At 42.7% G+C, this 19113-nt stretch overlaps 1 protein-coding gene across 1 annotated transcript; it reads right to left on the bottom strand.

Annotated features, from left to right (window-relative positions):
- Nucleotides 1-4325: 4325 nt before the first annotated feature.
- LOC102566338 (keratin, type I cytoskeletal 12) lies at nt 4326-10899 on the bottom strand. The gene is made up of 8 exons (XM_014604684.3): nt 10195-10899; nt 9500-9582; nt 9075-9231; nt 7385-7546; nt 7161-7286; nt 6553-6770; nt 5005-5087; nt 4326-4644 (listed from the first exon to the last, which is right to left on the bottom strand). Exons 1-8 carry the CDS (start codon nt 10840-10842, stop codon nt 4547-4549), a joined length of 1575 nt encoding a protein of 524 aa, XP_014460170.1. The 5' UTR covers nt 10843-10899; the 3' UTR covers nt 4326-4546.
- Between the last annotated feature and the right edge of the window lie 8214 nt (nt 10900-19113).

Genomic DNA, 19113 nt, shown 5'->3' with positions numbered 1-19113 from the left:
CCAGATCTAGTCAGGGGCGTGAGGAGATTGGGGGGGGGGGGGGGGGGTGGCAGTAGCAGCTCTGGCTCTGACTTGGGGCATGCAATGCCAGCAGTAGGGAAGTAAGGGTGTGGCAATAGTAACAGGCAACACAGTCAGAAGGGCTGTGTCAATCCTCAGTCACCCTCCTGCCACTTGTTTTCATGTCCACTAGGGCCCAAGAGCCCTGAATTCTCCAGCAGGTCACTTTCCCCACACTGCCACCAAGCCACACCCTGCAACTTCCAGTGGCTTGCCACAGATCCAGCCTGTGGTCTGTGTGTTTGACACCCCTGTTACACAAATTGCCAATTGCTCAAATCACGAGTGAGACCTTATGAGGGAGGATAAGGCAAGATGCCACGTTTATTGATTAAGCTCTTAATACACACACACCCTCCCCCCACCACATTCATACTCCGATTTCTATTCTGCACTAGTATACCTTACCAGTCTTATCAGTCTTATTAGTGGCCAGCCAAGTTGATCACAAGTGGAAGTTGGGCTCCTGTCGGTCCATCTTGTCAGATGAAGTGATGCTCCAGGATGACATGCAGAACGAGACCCAAAATCAGTATGTCTTGCCCCATCTTTTATAGCCTTGTCAATTCACCTAGGCCTCTGGGCTTTCCTGGGTTATCACTGTCTTCTTTTTTGAAGGTCAATTGCCGTTGCCTTCTCGCTGTTCTGGGGTGGATTCTTTTTATTTGGTCTTTTATCTGTCTGCATTCTTCAGCCAGTCGCCAGCTGATGTTTTGCTTTTCCACAAACACACTCTCACCCATACAGCATACAAAAAAATAAAAGGTCAAGCACTTATGTCAAGATACAGAGCAATAAAAAATAGAGTTTCTTAAGGCAGTGCAAAACTCAAGAAAATATATTAAATTAAAAGCAATAGGCAAAAGTCTATTTCCTAACATCTAGCTGGCATTTATGCTATTTGTATAACACCCCTGCTCTAGGACTTTAGAGTAGGTGACCAATATGAATAATTATTATAAAAAGCAAAAATATTTTTATTTATATCATTTTATTATAAACATTTCAAATTCTTTACAGAAATAGACAGATCACAAAATAAAAAGTACAACTTCATTTATGATCTGAGGGGCCTTGTTGCATGGTAATTTTGGGCAGCGCCTAGAGTTCTTTACCTCTGGATTGTCCACATATTAACACCTGAAACTGGTTTAAGCACTCTTGAGGTGGCTTAAAGTTATACCACTCCAGGGCAGCATTTTCTCTGATTCATGCTATCCATCTCGTGTTAAGCTAAGGTGCAGCCACTCTAGGCTACACCTTAGTATAAACACTCTACCTGCTTCACCTTCCCCACTGGCCTGGATTGGGCCCACTGTGTCCTGCACAAGCACCTCAGATCTCCACTCACTTACCCTCCACCCCATCCTGCTGCACTTCCTTATGGCTTCCTGTGCTATCTCTCCTTGGGGAGCAGGCAGGGAAGGGTTAACCTGCCTGCCCAGCCCCCAGTGCTGCCACTGCTCTGTGATGGGACCAGAGAAGAGCAGAGCAGCAGCCCTGTAGTGGACTTTTGTTAAGTAGGTAGGTTAGCTCTTCCTCATCTGCTCCCCCAGGATAGACTGCATGGGCAGCCACAATTAGGGGGGGAGGGGGCAGGGGGAAGCTCAGAATGGGAGGGCAGTGGATTCTTACATTTCAGTCCTCTAGACCCCTGCTGGCCTGAAGTGTGAATGCTCCAAACGCAAACTAGCACTAACACCAATCAGCTTTTGTGTGGCTCAGTGTAAGGTGTAACAAGGCCCTAAGATTGGTTCTTCATGTGTGAAGCATTATGTTGTTGAATTAACTGTCTTGACTATAAAACTTTCTTTCAATTTACTATTAAGGATTCTGGCTAAATGCCATGCTCCCAAAAACGGCATAACACACATATGACCATAATATAAATAAGTTCAAACAAAGTAACTGAACTACAAATATTATACTAAAAATAAAGCCCACCAACATAAAAACATTATTAATATAAATGTAATAGTAAATTGAGACATGGATCTATAATATTGTTATACATAGATCCACAATTGAGACAATATAATCAAATTTAATGTTAAAATGTACCACTCATATCAGTAATAAAGGATATTTAACTCTAATTGCCTCAGCCTTATAAGCAAAAATTGTAAGATGATTTACTAAATTTGGATCTGTTTGCTGTAAAAGCCAGATTAATTTCTCTCTGTTTGAAAAATGTATCAATTTCTGCAAGAACAGTAATAGATAGGTTCTCCTTATATCATTATATAAAGAACATTCTAAAACATAGTGGATAGTATCTTCCAAAACTCCTAGACAGACTGGGCAACATCTTTTAGCCCTCGGAATGGAAAATCTACATCCAGCCAGAACAGCTGTGGGCATCTGTACAGTCCTGAGTCTAGTCAAAGGGTATTATCATTTATTATTGAGATCCAACTGTAAGTACCTTTCTCCCCCCCACAATCTAATTCCAAAGACTATATAAAGGGGCAATACGAGCAGCCCTAGCCACTGCAAAATCATTCTACCTGGCAATATCTCGTATCCTCTGGAAGACAAGAACCTTTTCTGTGGAGGAGAAAAATCTTTCAGATGACCCCGGCCAGATGCCTATCCAGCCTTCTCTTAAAGACCCCCAAGGTAGGGGAAAGCACCTCTGCCCTTGGAAGCCCATTCCAAATTTTGGCCACCCTTACCGTGAAGAAGTTTTTCCTTATGTCTAGCTTAAATCTGCTTTCTGTCAGTTTGTGACCATTGTTCCTTGTTACCCCAAGAGGCGCCCTGGTGAACAGAGCATCTCCGATCCCTTGCTGCACCCTGCTAATAAATTTGTAGGTGGCCACAATATCACCTCTCAGCCTTCTCTTGCGGAGGCTGAAGAGGTCCATGTCCCTTAGCCTCTCCTCATACGGCTTGGCCTGTAAACCCTTAACCATATGAGTGGCCCTCCTCTGGACCCTCTTGAGGTTATCCACATCCTCCTTAAAGTACGGCATCCAAAACTGGACACAGTACTCCAACTGCGGTCTGACCAGTGCCGCATAGGGGGGAAGTATCACATCCTTGGTTCTATTTGTCATGCATCTGCTGATAAAGCTCTCTGAATCTTTGCCAAAGATTTGGAGAGCTTTGAATTGATTCGGACCTTTAAATTGATCCCCTGATTTGATTCGGATTCGTAGGCTTGGCCACTGAATAGGGCCAAATCTCCTCTGAATTGAATCACCACCCAAAGCTTTGCACAGCCCTAATGAGCACCCTTTCAGAATTGTAGTTACTAATCACATACATTTCTTTGGTTTAGCATTTCATCACATAGAATGTATGTGTGTGTTCAATTCTATTCCTCATTTAAGAAAGAAATTAAAGCATTTGTAAAACAAGCATAGCACATACAAACACTGTTTAAGTTTGGGATCAAAGTAGTACTCAGTGGTGCAGTGTATTTCCCATAGTCTATAACAAGCCAGAGAAACAAGATGTAATTATCAGAATAGACAAGTAGGCTACATCCAGATGAGCAGGGGCGTGTGGTTTGTGGTGTCACAAACCCTTGGACCTGTACTCCTCAATGTCTTCATCAGTGACTTGGATGTGTGTGTGAAGTGTACTCTGTCCAAGTTTTCAGATGATACTAAATTGTGGGGTGAAGTGAACACTCCAGAGGTTAGGGAATGATTGCAGGCAGACCTGGACAGGTTGGAAAAGTGGGCAGAACATAATAAGATCCAGTAAAACAAGGATAAGTGCAGAGTGCTGCACCTAGGGCGCAAAAATATCCAGCACACATACTGGCTAGGAAATGACCCTCTCAGCAGCACAGAAGTGGAAAGGGACCTTGGAGTCATAGTGGACTCCAAGATGAACATGAGTTGTCAGTCTGACAAAATCATCAGCAAAGCTAACCACACTTTAGCTGGGAGCTGCAGCTGAATCTCCGAATCAGATTTGGCTGAATCGAATCAGGATAGTGATTTGAATCACCAAATCAAATCACTGTCCCTGAATTGGCCGAATCCGAGGCGAATACTATACGCTTCGCACAGGCCTAGTGCTCCTATTATAAAAGCTGGTTTCTTAATTTTTTAATACCCAAGAAAACTAAGTAAGGGGTCTGTACAATAGTAAAGTAATCCTATCTATTACTTAACAAAAGTAGAAATAAAAAACTTATTGCATAATGAACCCAGTACTTAAAATGCATGGCATTTTTCAGGTATTAATCAAAGCAGTGACAACAGATGAAATTGTGAATACACTGGGAAAGAAATAAAGACCAGTATATATAAGTTGAAACACCATGTTTATTGGGTTACCAAACTGCACAGAATCCCAAAATGTGCTTTTTGCTTTGTGGAACAGAATCTTAGTAAAATGAAAAGAAAAGAAGATTCAATGTACTTATCACCTCAACCAAAAGAACAGAGATTCCAAGTTGTATCTTTTCATTAATGCTTCTTAAAGAAGAAACTGAATGAATAGATCCTTTGCAGTACCAGGCTGTTGCTTACATCTTCTCTTCAAATTCCTTAACCTGGGATGAGACAACTTTACCATCCACCACTTCTTCAACAATTGTCTTGATCTTTCTAGTTTTTGTTGGATCTAAACATTGTTTTAAAAGTTTAGTTTATCAAAGGCTTAAAATTAAAAAGCAAACGTATATACACAGAGAAGTGACTCTTTCCTTAACTTTTCTTTAGGAAAATATATAGTTTCTTCTTTGATTAACTTTTCAGTATAATAAAACTGAATGGCATTTATTAATTTTACTATAAAAGATTTTTAAATAACTTTATTTGGGTGTTTCACCCCTATGCAGATATTAATGCTCATTCTGTAACTACAGTATACATTAGTCAGTTGTAATATGTGCACAACTAATTTAATTTTCACTTGAAGTTTAATGGTCAGGGTTAATACATTGCTTGTAAAAAGAAATTTAGCCCAGGAAAATCTACTTACCTTGAGAAGAATCCAGTGATTGAGTTTGTGATTTGGAGCCTGTCAAAGATGAGGTTTCAAATGAAAGTCCTTGTCCCCCAGTTCTGCAAGAAAATCATAGGTGCATATCAATATTGCTAAACCTTTTCGGACCCATGGACTGGATGAATGGCATGGGGCTGGTCCATGGGCTGGATTAAACCTTGTGTGCCAGGATGGTACCCCAGTTGGTCCTGTGCACCACTCTGATTGGGGCCCTGAGCCACTACTACTGGCTTCATACCACCCTGATTTACCCTGAATGACCAATTTAACATGTAGAGTCATGCTGTCTGGCCTGCAGGGCTCCCCACAGAATATGGCAAGCACTCATCAGCAGCGCTCATCAGCCTGCACTAATATGTCCAGAAATATCGCAGCAAGGGAATGACAATGAGCTGCTCCTGCTCCCTCACAAACAAATTTTCAGACCCATGGGGAACCCTTGCAAGCTGGTTGATATGGCTTTGTTGGCTGGATCTGGCTGAGGGGGCTGAGCAGCCTTCATATATATTATTGCATAATATTTATCAGGCTCATGAGACACAGGAGCAATATCATTAAATCATTTCCATTTGATTTCTTTTTCTTTACTTTAAGCTGATACCCCAAGCAACATAGGTCAAAACTTAATCCAAAAAAATTATGATATTATACTACTAGGATTGGTCAGTATAGTTGAAACCCTGCCTTGTCAGACCAGTGAAAGCATTCACTATGAAGTTCAATCTTTTTCAGAAAACATACTGTTAGGGGTGTCAGAGATACAGCCCATGGGCCACATCTGCCCCCAAAAGCCATTTCACCCAGGTTATAGGGATCCTAGAAAGGCCAGGAATTTAGGGGTGGGGTGAGTTGGGGTGGAGTCAGCCACCAGATTCCCAGCTGCAGAGCCCCACTGGGGACCTGTGGTGGTAGCCGGGGAAAGGGTGAGCAACAGCTGCTGTAATCTCTTGTTCCTGCCACTGCTGGGTCTGGATCCAGCCTGCGAGCTTTTTCTCAGTATGGATCCATCCCAGGGGTGCAGGTGAGTTTGATACCCTTGTTATGTCTATTGCAGTAAATTCTTAGTGAGGCATTGGATCGATAAATTCACTGATAAAACATGAAAATAAAAATGTCATGAAACAGCCCAAAGCAAAATAGAAACACTGAAAATAATCACAAATAGTATTTGTAAAAATACTCTTATTTCTTTCAGTTCTGAAATTGCGTAGCTTGTTAAATCATGCTTCCTTTTGTTAGTGTATATACTTAAGCTGCCACATTCATTGATTCATTTAAATATAAGATAAATTTATTCATTCTTCTTAAATGGATTTTATATTTAAAGAATTGCTACCTATCATGACTAAAATTATTTCAGTATCTTTTATGATGAAAAAATGTATTGTTGAACTGTTTGTGTGCTATAGGTCTTTCTCTGTATTGGTTTGTAGACCATCTGCTTGCACTGCTCCCACTTCCCAGAAAGCGTATTATCATGGACTGGAGTGAAAAGGCAGTTGTCAATTTCAATTTTTTACTTACCCAAATTCTCCATCTAGCAGACGACGGTAGGTCTCAATCTCCATTTCCAGCCGAGTCTTGATGTCTAGAAGTTGCTGATATTCTGCATTTTGGCGTTCCATGTCAGCCCTGACCTGGAAGAGCTGGTTTTCCAGATTCCCAATCTGAAGCTGCATTTGTGAAAGCTGAGTACAGTAACCTGCTTCTGTTTCTGCCAAGGTGTCTTCAAGAGATTTTTTCTGCATACAAGACATATTTGATTAAATGAAAACTTTAGGGAGAAGAAAGTGATTCCTTAAAAAATTATGAAGAAATGTAGACTAACATATTGGGGAAAAGTTTTATTTGGTCTCATTACCTATCTTCATTTAATTTTTTTTCTTCTTAGACTCAAATGTTTACTTGAAAAACCTGCTTCTGCTACTTCCATTCTCCTTTCCCACCATACCCAATCATAACAATGCATTTGTTCTACTATCCATCATTTACAATCTGCTGATTCTAGGTAGTATTAGGTACTACGGACTAAAAGGAATTCTGAATTTAACAATAGAATTAAATGCAGACATTGAAAAGTTTATAATAATAAGGGATTAACACAACTTTTGCAACTGGAAATTGCAACATACCATGGCAAGTTGAGATTGTAGTTCAATTTCCAGGCTCTGAAGAGTGCGCTTTAGATCTGTGATTTCACTTCTTCCTGATTGAAGCTGTTCAGTGTTGGTGGAGATTTCCTTTTTGAGTTCTCCACTCTGAAATGTGAAAAAGGAATAACATATAATGCAGCTGTTACAAATTTTTGTTCTATTTTTAACTTTTGAGGGCTGAATTTGTTATTGCTGATATTTACTTTTTCATTGAACCATGCTTCAGCATCTTTACGATTTTGTTCAGCAATAGCTTCATATTGTCCTCGCATGTCATTCAAAAGCTTGGTCAAATCAATTCCTGGAGCAGCATCCATTTCAACACTGACTTGGCCAGTAGCATTACCTTGGAAACCTTGAAGCTCCTAAAAGGATAAAAGGCAATACAGATATTTTAGTATAATAAGGAACACAATAATCAGCCTTAAATTATATACAAGATCCCACTAATTCCACAGGAAGATTTTCTAGTCTAATCTAATCTACTCTAGTCTTTACAATTAAATTTACCATTTAGCACATTTAAATATGAATTTCCCTTCATGGTATCACAAGGCATGTCTACACAAGACACTGAATGCACAGAAGCCTAATTATACTGTGCATTAGTGTGGCTGGCAAAAACCGTGCTGATGCACAATAGATTGTGTAATGCGCATTAAAATAATTTTTAAAGTGTTCATCTGCACTAAAGTGCAATAGTGCTGATTATGGCGCCTTAACCTACTACCTGTTTTTACAGATCCTAAACTTAATGTACTGTAATTACAGTGCATTCATGAATGTGTAGAAGCACCCACAGTTGCCTTAGAATTTCAACCCAATAGTCTTGTAATTTCATTTTTTTATTTTTTTGACAAATCTATATTATATTGAAGTCTTCTTTTCTACTGTATAACCTATGATATTAGTAAGAAAAATGACTGAAGAACAAGGTACCAGTAAGTTGCAATATTCTGTTCCATTTACCACACAGATTTTCTTGTTAATTTCTTCATCAATTTTCATCTTAAGAAACTCATTTGCCCAAGCTGGGAAAATATGTTTGTTTTCATAAATGTGTTTATATTTTATACATTTTTGGTATATCTATTAAGAATATACTTAAACTGTCTGTATATAAACATATATACATATATACTTATTAGATAAGTTATTTTTGATATAACAGATAGTTGAAATATATTCTTAATAGATATACCAAAAGTGTACCAAATATAAAGAAATTTGTGAAAACAAAAATATAGATTGTTGTGATTAAAAATATTTTTAAAAGAATACTTACACCTTTCACTTATTCATCATGGAATACATGGACAGAAGACTAAGAGTCATTGTGCTGAAAGGATGGCAGGAGTTAAAAACGTTGCGCACAAACAGACATGCTGATGACAGCTTAATGTTTCCCTATGCCTTTCCAAAATAAACACAAGAACTGAAGAGATTCTGGGAAATGATTTTGTTGCTGACTACCCAAAGACTGAAAGTTAAGAGTTCAACTCTATAAACTAGATCTAAACAAAGCATAACTCACTGGTGCAAAAATTGAGCCATATTTAGTCCACACCCATCTGAGCATACCTATTATACCTTGATAGAGGTGCCCTATGTAACCTTATATTCACAGAGAAACTCCTTTTCAAATTTCTAGTATTGAAATTGAGAAAAATCAGTAATACTGGCACCAGGAGGAGTCCACAATTTCTTTCTTTCTGCTTGTGTCTCCTCCTGATTCCCTTAGCAAACTTCAAACCAACACCACACAGAACTACTCTAGGGCATAAAAAAATAAAATACTGAGATGTGTCCTCCATTTCCTTTCCAGTAAATTTTGAAATGAGATACAAATCAGTATCTGAGAAAACTAAAACCATGAAGCAAGAATCTGTCTACCTCTTCGTGGTTCTTTTTGAGATAAGCCAGTTCTTCATTCAAACTTTCAATCTGCATCTCCAGATCAGCTCTGGTCAAGGTCAGCTCATCAAGCACTCTGCGCAGGCCATTGATGTCAGCCTCCACACTTTGGCGAAGGGCCACTTCATTCTCATATCTTAAAAAAGAAACATTAAGTAGGCTTTTTGTACTTTCACTGGGATCAAAAGTCATATGAATACAAATAATCTAGCCATTTACAAATAAATATTATACCCTTTGTTACCATTTCAGTTTTTTAAATGAACATAAATATATCACATCTATAATTAATATATTTGTCAATAAAATGTCATTAAATATTGCAAAATAAATTTGCCTAAGAATGAATACATTTAAATATATTTGAGCAGTGTATATAAAACATCAATGACATTTTTTCTTACTTCAGTCTGAAGTCATCAGCAGCCAGTCTGGCATTATCAATCTGCAAGACGATTCTGGCATTGTCAATGGTTGCATTAATTATCTAGAAGACAAGCAGAATGCACAGAAAAATATTTAATAACCTGATGGGCTTAACGCTCAAATAAATTAGTTATAAAATAATGGGGAGGACATTCAGTAGACTCTTGTACTACATATTACCAAAATATTTAGGACCGGTATACATCAGCACTGATTCATTGAAGTTAATAGAGTAACATGAATTTACACTACCAGAATCTCTCCCTTCCCATGGGCCCCCAAAAGTTTATCAAATAACCCTTTATTACAGAAATTAAATTTAAGGTGCAAGAAGCAAAAACCATAGTATTCTGAAAAAAACCTAAATTATCAAGAAGCATAATAATCTTAGTTAAAGTTGTCACTCATTCTCAACTCAAATGAGGTCAAGTATATTCACATCATTAAAAGGGATACAACTACACAATTGCTGTGAAAATATTTTGTTTACCCTCCCTACTACAAAAATACTCTTAATAAAAATACTGTAGTATAGAAGATTATTACAAACAGCAGTACTTTGGACCAATTTGATTTCAGCTTCTCAAAAGAATTCATGTAGTTTTCATCCAGGACAGTATTACATGAATTTAGATTGTAAAAAGTTGCAACTGTTATATGAGAATTTTTTTACCTTGTTTCTAAGATCTTCAATTATTGGATAATATTTACTGTAATCATTCCCTGCTCCAAGGCTGCCAGCACCAGGGCCATTTTTCTCATACCACTCTCTGATTTTGTGCTCCAGCTCAGTATTGGCTTCTTCCAGAGAACGTACTTTGTCCAAGTAGGCAGCCAGACGGTCATTCAGGTTTTGCATGGTTTCCTTTTTTGTGCCAGAAAGAAGGCCGCCATCCCCGCTACCGCCACCAGCACCAAAACCACTTCCAAACCCAGCACCTGAGCCACCACCAAAACCTCCACCAAAGGCATTGCCTAGGCCACCTCCAAACCCAGCACCTGATCCACCACCAAAACCTCCACCAAAGCTATTGCCTACACCACCTCCAAACCCAGAACCTGATCCACCACCAAAGCCTCCACCAAAGCCACTGCCCAAGCCACCACCAGAGCCACTACCAAAGCCGCCGCTAAAGCCAGAACTCGATCCAAGCAAGGAAGCAACACCAAAGCCTCCACTAGATCCTCCACCAAAACCAAATCCACTACTACCAAAGCTTCCTCCACCACTGGAATTGGACAGTCTAATGGATCCCCCACCCAGTGCACTCCGAGAAGAAAATTGCCGGGATCCTCCCCCTGTACGCACAGAGAGTGACATGGTGTTCAAGTTGCTGTGATCTAGCGTAGCACATAGATGAAGCAGAGTATGGCAGACCAGATAGCAGGCTGAGACTCTATATACAGAATTAAGTGGGTGGTTCAGCAGTATAGTCCACACCTCCTCAAGCAGAATCTTTTTCACTTTTTTCCTTCTTCTTTTTCTCTTTTATTTTAATGCCAACTTAATAATTCCTGACCAAATTAAATGATATGTGCAAATCCAAATTGCTCATGGTGTGGAAATATGGTGCCCTCCAGCTATTTGTTCAGTAATAGGGGAAATGGGTGGAGTACAGCTAATCTATCATTATAATGTTTTATCATGGGCAGCTGAGCAGAGAAGTTTCTTTTTGCATCTTAATCTTTCCTGAATCATTGTTTTCTCATTTCATATTTATCTCCTTTATGGTTTGTGGCTATGCTTGTAAGACTATGCCTGAGAGAAAAGGTAAAACAATCCCTTTGATACCATATTTCTCTGTGAATTTTAGGTGCAGGAAATACGAGTATATTATTTTTCTTCAATATTGTATTATTTCCTGGCATATACTATTGAACCTCTGTAAGCTCTGGACTTCGATTAAGTCTTTTGAGAAATAAGCAGAAATGGTCACCAAAAACTTATGACAGAAATAATTGTTTCCCAGATTTATCTTGACGATATGAAGAACACCTGGGCATATTAAACTCTAGGATGATTCAGCATATGTTTATGTCTCCTGCCCTGAAACTCTAGTAGTTAGAATTATCTCATGAGGTGAAGGAAAAGCAGGAGAAAGAGTTGGAGATGCTAAGATACTAAGGAGCCAGCATCAACAGAAGAAGTGGAAAGCACACTTGCCTAGCTTATTTAGCCTGGTGATGAATGCATTTCCTGGGAAGTGGGAGATATGCGTTAAAGCTTCCTGAGAATGAGGAGGGCTTACCACTCAGTTCTCTTGCTTTCTGAGTAAGTGCTCAAAACACAAAGCTATTGGGCAAAAGGAAAGTGAGCCCATCACCATTTTTTAAACTGAATTCAGTGTTGCCAGTGCAAGTGAAGTGTGCTCCAAGTACACCTAACAGACTTGGTCCCTGCTGAGAATTCCCAGAGTCCAATTGGATCACAGCCGTTTAAGTGGGAAGTAGGCACCAAGGTGATAGAATTATATCACTTCTGAGCATGACCAGAAGCCCCAGTGTATGCTCCCGGGGAACTCTGCAGCACCAAATGGCGATCAGCGTTTGCAGAATTTAGTGAAGTAGAGCCAAAGTGGATCACTCTTTGAAACTTAGGTACCTAAATTCTGCCTATATTCTGTTGTATGGGTGCTTCTGAAAACCAGTTTGATCAAACCCTTTTATGTAAAGTTCAAACACATGCCTTAGTTACAGGTTTAAACCTGGAAAGCTTTGATAACAATGTGCTTTCTTTTTAATCTTATTTCGGTAAACAGACTTCTTTTTGTCTGCATTGGCTTAATTGTGTTGTTAGATATATTATCTAAATTTTTGCTTTTAATTTATCCATATCCTGAAGCATTGGGTGTGCTTTTGACAGGAATTTGTTATGAATAACCTTATGAATAATATTGATTTCAGAGACCAAAGGAAAAAGGCTCACTTAAATTTTTTTTTATATAGAATTCAATCAGTCATGTGGTGTTACTGATTCATGTTTGTGAAAACTAAAAAGTATTTCCTTTGACAGCTGTGTATGTACAGTACACAACAGATTAGGTGAGTATTCAAAAGGAAGAAATTTTTGTGTTTGTTTTCTCAAGAGGAAAACCTATCCTTTGCACTGCAAGCATAGGTGTGGCTGGTTTATTAGACTAGTACTCTATGGGAAAGGTTGAATGCATTTACTGCTGGAAAAAAATGATGCTTGCAGAAAGACTGTCCTTTTATGTAAATATTCATGGAGCTTAAAAAAGAAAAAAGTTTTTTCAGTAAATTTAAAATATTAAAGTCATATTTCTCCCTGTTTCAAAAAAGACCTCCTTTTTGGGATCTACTTTTATAGATTTTATTACTCAGATATTGTGCTGCTGAGTACATTATAAACAATGCATCAAAGAGAGGTAATCCACAGTCCACGAGGCAGAGAAATTGGCAAGGGAAAAGTGTCTGGCTTATCAGTCAGGGTTATGTTCTACAAGCACATTTTTCAGAGGACCTTACCGAGCCTTTGTACATTTTAAAATGAGCCCATGTTTAAATATTTACCTGGCTTTGTTTACTTACTAAGCTACTACCATATTTTGATTAATATATATATTATTTATTACAATTACATTCATTTTTATTTTCTTAGGGAATATGGTATGCAGCAAGAAAAATATATACCATATTTTCTTGCAGATATCAATCCCCTGGATACATTACCCATCTTGTTTTTGAAAGGCAGAATGAAGAGAAAACTTTTTTCCCCAGAGTTATAGCTGAATAGAGCAGAGGCAGAACCTTATCTAGCTGACTCACCTTCCCTTTCCTGCTTAAATAAAGCCCCAGCTGCTGCTGAAGACTGGTCTCAATGGAAGGAATTTTAATTCTGAAAGAGCTAAAAAACTGAAAACGGAAGAAGAGACCAGGAGCTCTCTAGCAGACAGCATAATTACCTTAGGAAATGCTACTTTGATTAGTAAAACAATAAGATCATTAAAAGGAGAGGATTGTTAAAAACTCTGGTGTGAAGAACAATGATCTATTAAATCAACTGACTCCTTTAGCTGCCTGAATAGTAATACCAGAGCTGCTGCACTATGGAGCAGGAATGAAAGCAGGGTGCTGCTTCTACCTTTGACCAGAAAATCAGCTTCCCTGATTAATAGGTGCACTCCAATTTGAGGGGTGTGGGGTCAATTTTGGGGTGGAAAGCTGAGTGTTGTATGCAAGATAATATGGTAGATTTTGCTTGCCATTCATATTGGTATAACCAAGATAAAATTTGGAGCCAAATTCAAAAGTAACTGAAGTGCCTTTAATGGATTTAAGTGGTAGTTAAATGGATTTTGGGCATAGAAGTACGAAGTTGTGATCTTGAAAACCCCTGCACAGCTGCAGTTATACTCCTAAACTACATAAGTGTAGAAACTTAAAGTTCCTCAGGTGCATAACATGTTGCTTCTGCCCCAGAAGCACTTCAGCCATGACAGGGCTATGCAGGGTGGGTGCATTTACAAGAGCTATTAATGCATAGTAAAGCTACTGTGCATTTAAAAAAGAGCATATTTGCTCCCGAATGGAGCAGGTGGGACCAGGAATGTACCTGCCCCACTCCTCTGCTCTACCCTATTGCAGTAGCCAGGGGAAGCTCCAGGTTCCCCCAGGTACCAGCCTGGGGCTGGCAAGAGGCTGCTGGTTTGCTGCATCCCAGCCATGTGGGGACTGGACCCAATCCCTACGTGGCCAGGAACTGTGTACCCATGGGGACACTGCCTGGCAGCCACTCAGAGATCAGGAGAGTCCTGTTCCCCACACAAGGTGGGAGAGGTGTCCCCGCCTGGTGGGGACAGCCATGTGGGGATCGGAACCCTCCCAATCCCCATGTGGCTGTCAGGCATCATCCCCACCAGGCAGGGGCACTTCTCTTAGCCATGTAGGGATTGGGACCTTCCCAATCTCCATGTAGCTGTCCCTGCCAGGTGGGGACACTTTTCCCTACCATGTGGGGATTGGGTTCCAATCCCTACCTGGCTGGTATGCAACAGTCCCAGCTTCCAGGACAGCTCATCTGGCCATGCGGGGATCAGGACAGTCCCGATCCCCACATGGCAGGGAGATAGCTTTCCCTGCAGCTGGCACCGTTCCTGCCATGTAGGGTTTAGTGGGTCATCTGCTGCCTGGGCTGACCAAGAGCAAATTGCTCCCAGCCAGCATCTACACATGTGCTATTATACAGTAGCTAATGTGAAGTTAATCTACTACCTCTGTTTTCAAGTAGGAGATAACTGTGCATTAGCCAATTTTACTGTGCAGTAGCCTAGCACATGGTTAAATAGTGATGCTTTACTGCTCAGTAGATTAGTTTTCTGCACAGAGAATTGTCTTGTGTAGACACACCCCTTGATGCCTATTTCATATCTAAGGTCAGTTGGGGTCCGCAAACTATTCCTTTGTAATTTCCTCTCCCCTGAAAGGTTTGATTCAGGAGGTGTTCCCCACATACATCCAGAAGCGTCATCTCTTTGCAGAATACAGTGCCCAGTTATCACATTTTTTTAAAGACATTTGCCACAGTTGAGGATTTGGGGCATCCTTTTTATAGACTAGCTCAGAAGACAGAGCAGTCACGCTGGGCATACAGGTTTCCCTCAATTTATGTGGGTTCTGTATATGCGTATTCACTCTTCTGCGATGAGCATTTTTAGACCCATAATTCGTTATATGCGAGGTAAATTCACTCTTATGTGATTGGCATAGGCCCCCCTTCCCCCCCGCCCAAGCAGATAAGTCTGTGGGGGGAGGGGAAACGGCCGTGGGGCCGGGGCCCCACTCACCACAGCCCCTGCTGCAGCAGCCTTGGGAGCGACTGGTACCAGCTGCCTGCAGCTGCTGGCCTGCGCTGTGCTCTGTCTGTCCCCACCATGTCTGGGCTCCACCTGTCCCCACTCACCCCAGCTCCTGGGCCGCGCCGTGCCCTGGTACAGGCAGCTGATGTCGGCTGCTCCCGGGGCTGCTGCAGCAGGGGCTGGGGTGAGTGGGAAGAAGTGGAGCTGCAGGCGGCATGCAGTGCGGCACAGCTTGTCTGCACTCACCCTAGCCCCTGCTGCAGCAGCCCTGGGAATAGCCAGCACCAGCTGTGGAGGGAACCATCAGTGGGTGCGGAAATGTCTCTTGCTGCTGCGCCCCCAGGGGAGGGCTGCAGGCTGGGGGGCTGTGTCAGGTTCTTCCCTGTAGGGCAGACAAACTGCACCATACCCTGTGCCACCCAGGGCTCTGCTTCTTCCCACTCACCCCAGTCCCAGCTGCAGCAGCCCGGGAGCAGCTGATACCAGCTGCCTGAACCAGGGCACGGCGCAGCCCAGGATCTGGGGTGAGAGGGGACAGGTGGAACCCAGGCATGGGGGGACAGGCAGAGCACATTGCAGCCCAATGGCTGCAGGCAGCTGGTGCCGGCTGCTCCCAGGGCTGCTGCATCAGAGGTTGGAGTGAGTGCCACTCTGTTCCCTCTGCTTTGCTCCTTTGTACAGCCCTGGGAGTGGCACACCTCCCCCCAACCCTTCCCTAGTCCCACCCTCACTCTTTCCCTCCCTCATCGCCATGGGAAACTATCCCTATTTGTTACATTATAAAGTGGGTTCACTTTATGTGAATTTGATTTATGCGCCATCCTCTGGGAACACATGTACTGCATAAATTGAGGCAAATCTGTATCTGTATGAGACATTTACTGCAGAGTTGACTTAGCTCCATGGTGAAAGCCATAAGTCTACATATGTGCCCCTATTAGACTGGAGTAAACTAATTAACCCTGCAGAGGGTTTTTTACTCCGCAGCAGTGCATGTGTAGACAGTGCCCTGGATGGCTGGGGCACTAGGGAGCTTCAGTGCTTGGGTGCAGTGCTTGGAAGAAGAGCAGTAAGAGAAAGAAGGCAGATTAAGAGATGGAGGGGAATGACTGGAGGACATTGCAGTGCCAGAGCCTCTGCCACTGCCTCTGCTTGCACTTGAGGTTTCTGTCCAGGCAGGGCCGCTCACCATTGACACTTCCACCCAGGTCCAGGTTTGGCACTATGGGGACTGTGGCTGTGTGGACTGACGGCCAGATCAGGGAGTACCTGTGGTGTGAGTGGTGCCTCCTGGTAGTCTCTCTCAGGGAACAGGCAAGAGAACTACAGAGGGAGGTGGTGAGGCTCCAAAGCATCCTCCTCCATGAGGAGTTCATTGATTTGGTGCTGGAGGAGACCTTCGGGACTGGAGGAAGAAATGCTTGATGCAGTGCTAGAGAAGAGAGAGGACATGGACACTCATGAGGGTGGAAGCTGAAGGCTTATGACTTCTGACAGCAAGCAGACCCAGCTGTATGCAGGAGATTCTGAACATTCGTGGTCATCTGGCCAGGTGCTGGGGGATTGAAACTGGCTAATGTGGTCCCTATTTTCTAGAAGGGGAGGAAGGAGGACTCAAGTAATTATAGGCCCGTAAGCCTCACCTCGGTGCTTGGGAAGATCTTGGAGAGAATCATCAAGGAGCACATCTGTGGGGGGCCAGCAGGGGAGATCATGCTGAGGGGCAATCAGTATGGGTTCATCAAAGGCAGGTCCTGCCAGACCAGCCTGATTGCCTTTTATGACCAAGTAACTAAATCCTTGGACGATGGTGTCGCTGTGGACATAGTATTTCTAGACTTTAAGAAGGCCTTTGACACTGTCTCTCACCCCATCCTCATCAATAAATTAAGCGACTGTGGCATTGATGCCTGCACAGTTGGATGGGTGAAAAATTGGCTGATGGGGCGCACCCAGAGAGTAGTGGTGGATGGGTTGTACTCAACCTGGTGAGATGTGAGCAGTGGGGTACCCCAGGGCTCAGTCCTCGGGCCCACACTGTTTAACATCTTCATCAGCGACTTGGACGAGGGGGTGGAAAGCACGCTGTCCAAGTTTGCTGATGACACTAAGATGTGGGGCGAGGTGGACACACTTGAAGGGAGAGAGAGGCTGCAACTAGATTTAGACAGACTACAAAAGTGGGCAGATGAGAATAGGATGGGGTTCAATGTAGACAAATGCAGGGTGCTGCACCTGGGGAGAAGGAATCTACAGCATACATACAGGCGGAGGAGTTCCCTTCTTGAAAGCCCAGAGGCAGAAAGGGATCTTGGAGTCATTATTGACTCCAAGATGAACATGAGCCGCCAATGACAGACCGCAGCCAGCAAGGCCAGCCATACCTTGTCATGCATCCAAAGGTGCATCTCAAGCCGGTCCAGAGAAGTGATATTCCCCCTCAATGCGACTTTGGTCAGGCCGCAGTTGGATTACTGTGTCCAGTACTGGGCGCCGCACTTCAAAAGGGATGTGGCCAGCCTGGAGAGGGTTCAGAAGAGGGCCACCCGCTTGGTGAGAGGGCAGCAGGACAGGCCCTACAAGGAGAGACTGAAGGACCTGAACTTGTTCAGCCTCAGCAAGAGGAGGCTGAGGGGGGACCTGGTGGCTGCCTACAAGCTCATCAGGGGAGATCAACAGCAAATAGGCAGAGCCCTTTTCTCCCCAGCATCACCTGGGGTGATAAGGAACAATGGTAATAAACTGATGGAGAATAGGCTTAGGTTAGAGATCAGAAGGCAATATTTTACAGTTAGGGTGGCCAAAATCTGGAACCAACTTCCCAGGGAAGTGGTCCTCGCCCCTACCTTGGGCAAATTCAAGAGGAGGTTGGATGATCACCTGTCTGGGGTCTTGTGAACCCAGCATTCATTCCTGCCTGTGGCAGGGGGTCAGGCTAGATGATCTGTTCAGGTCCCTCCTGACCCTAGCAATTATGAAACTATGAAACCTGCAGTGATTCACCTGGAGAACAGATATGCAGCCCTAGCAGCGGAGAAGGAGGAGCACATTCCGTTGGTGGAGGAAGACAGGCTAGGCCTCACCAAGGTGGGAAGGATTGAGACAACCACCACCAAGAAGAAGCAACAGATGATGGTGGTTGGAAACTCCCTTCTGTGAGAGACGGAGGGAGCCATCTGCCGACTTGACCTGTTGTCTCAGAAAGTCTGCGGCTTGCCCGGAGCCCAGATCCAAGATGTCATGGAAGGACTATTGAGTGGCCCTCTGACTACTACCCCATGCTGCTCATCCATGTGGGCACCAATGATACTGCCAGGTGAGACCCTGAGCATATCAAAAGTGACTACAGGGCTCTGGGTACAAGGATAAGAGGGTCTGGGGCTCAGGTTGTGTTCTTGTCATCCTTCTGGTAAAGAGAAAGGGCCCAGGCAGGAGCAGGTGCATCCTGCAGGTCAACCCCTGGCTGTGCAGGTGGTGTCATCAACAGGGCTTTGGCTTCTTCAACCATAGGATGTTCTTCCAAGAAGAAGGATTGCTGGGAAGAGATGGGATCTACCTGATGAAAGGAGGGAAGAGCATCTTCACAGACAGGCTCATTAACCTAGTGAGGAGGGCTTTAAACTAGGTTTGCCGGGGAATGGCGACCAAAGCCCTGAAGTAAGCGGGAGACATGGAGGAAGAGCAAGCAGAAGGGGACAACAGGGGAGGTGCTGTCATACTTCTTGAGAAATCAGGGCAATTTACTAGTTACCTCAGGTGCCTGTACACACATGCAT

This window comes from Alligator mississippiensis, chromosome 4 (genome assembly GCF_030867095.1).
Source record: "Alligator mississippiensis isolate rAllMis1 chromosome 4, rAllMis1, whole genome shotgun sequence".
Taxonomy (NCBI): Eukaryota; Metazoa; Chordata; order Crocodylia; family Alligatoridae; genus Alligator; species Alligator mississippiensis.
This window is presented reverse-complemented; position numbering and strand designations above follow the sequence as displayed.

Bases quoted from the DNA above. Each gene is read 5' to 3' on its own strand.
- LOC102566338 (XM_014604684.3), bottom strand. From the start codon at position 10,842: ATGTCACTCTCTGTGCGTACAGGGGGAGGATCCCGGCAATTTTCTTCT. The intron at 9,232-9,499 runs GTAAGAAAAAAT...TTCTTTTTTAAG, and splicing joins GCTGATGACTTCAGACTGAA to ATATGAGAATGAAGTGGCCC. The intron at 7,547-9,074 runs GTAGACAGATTC...TTATCCTTTTAG, and splicing joins TCAAAAAGAACCACGAAGAG to GAGCTTCAAGGTTTCCAAGG.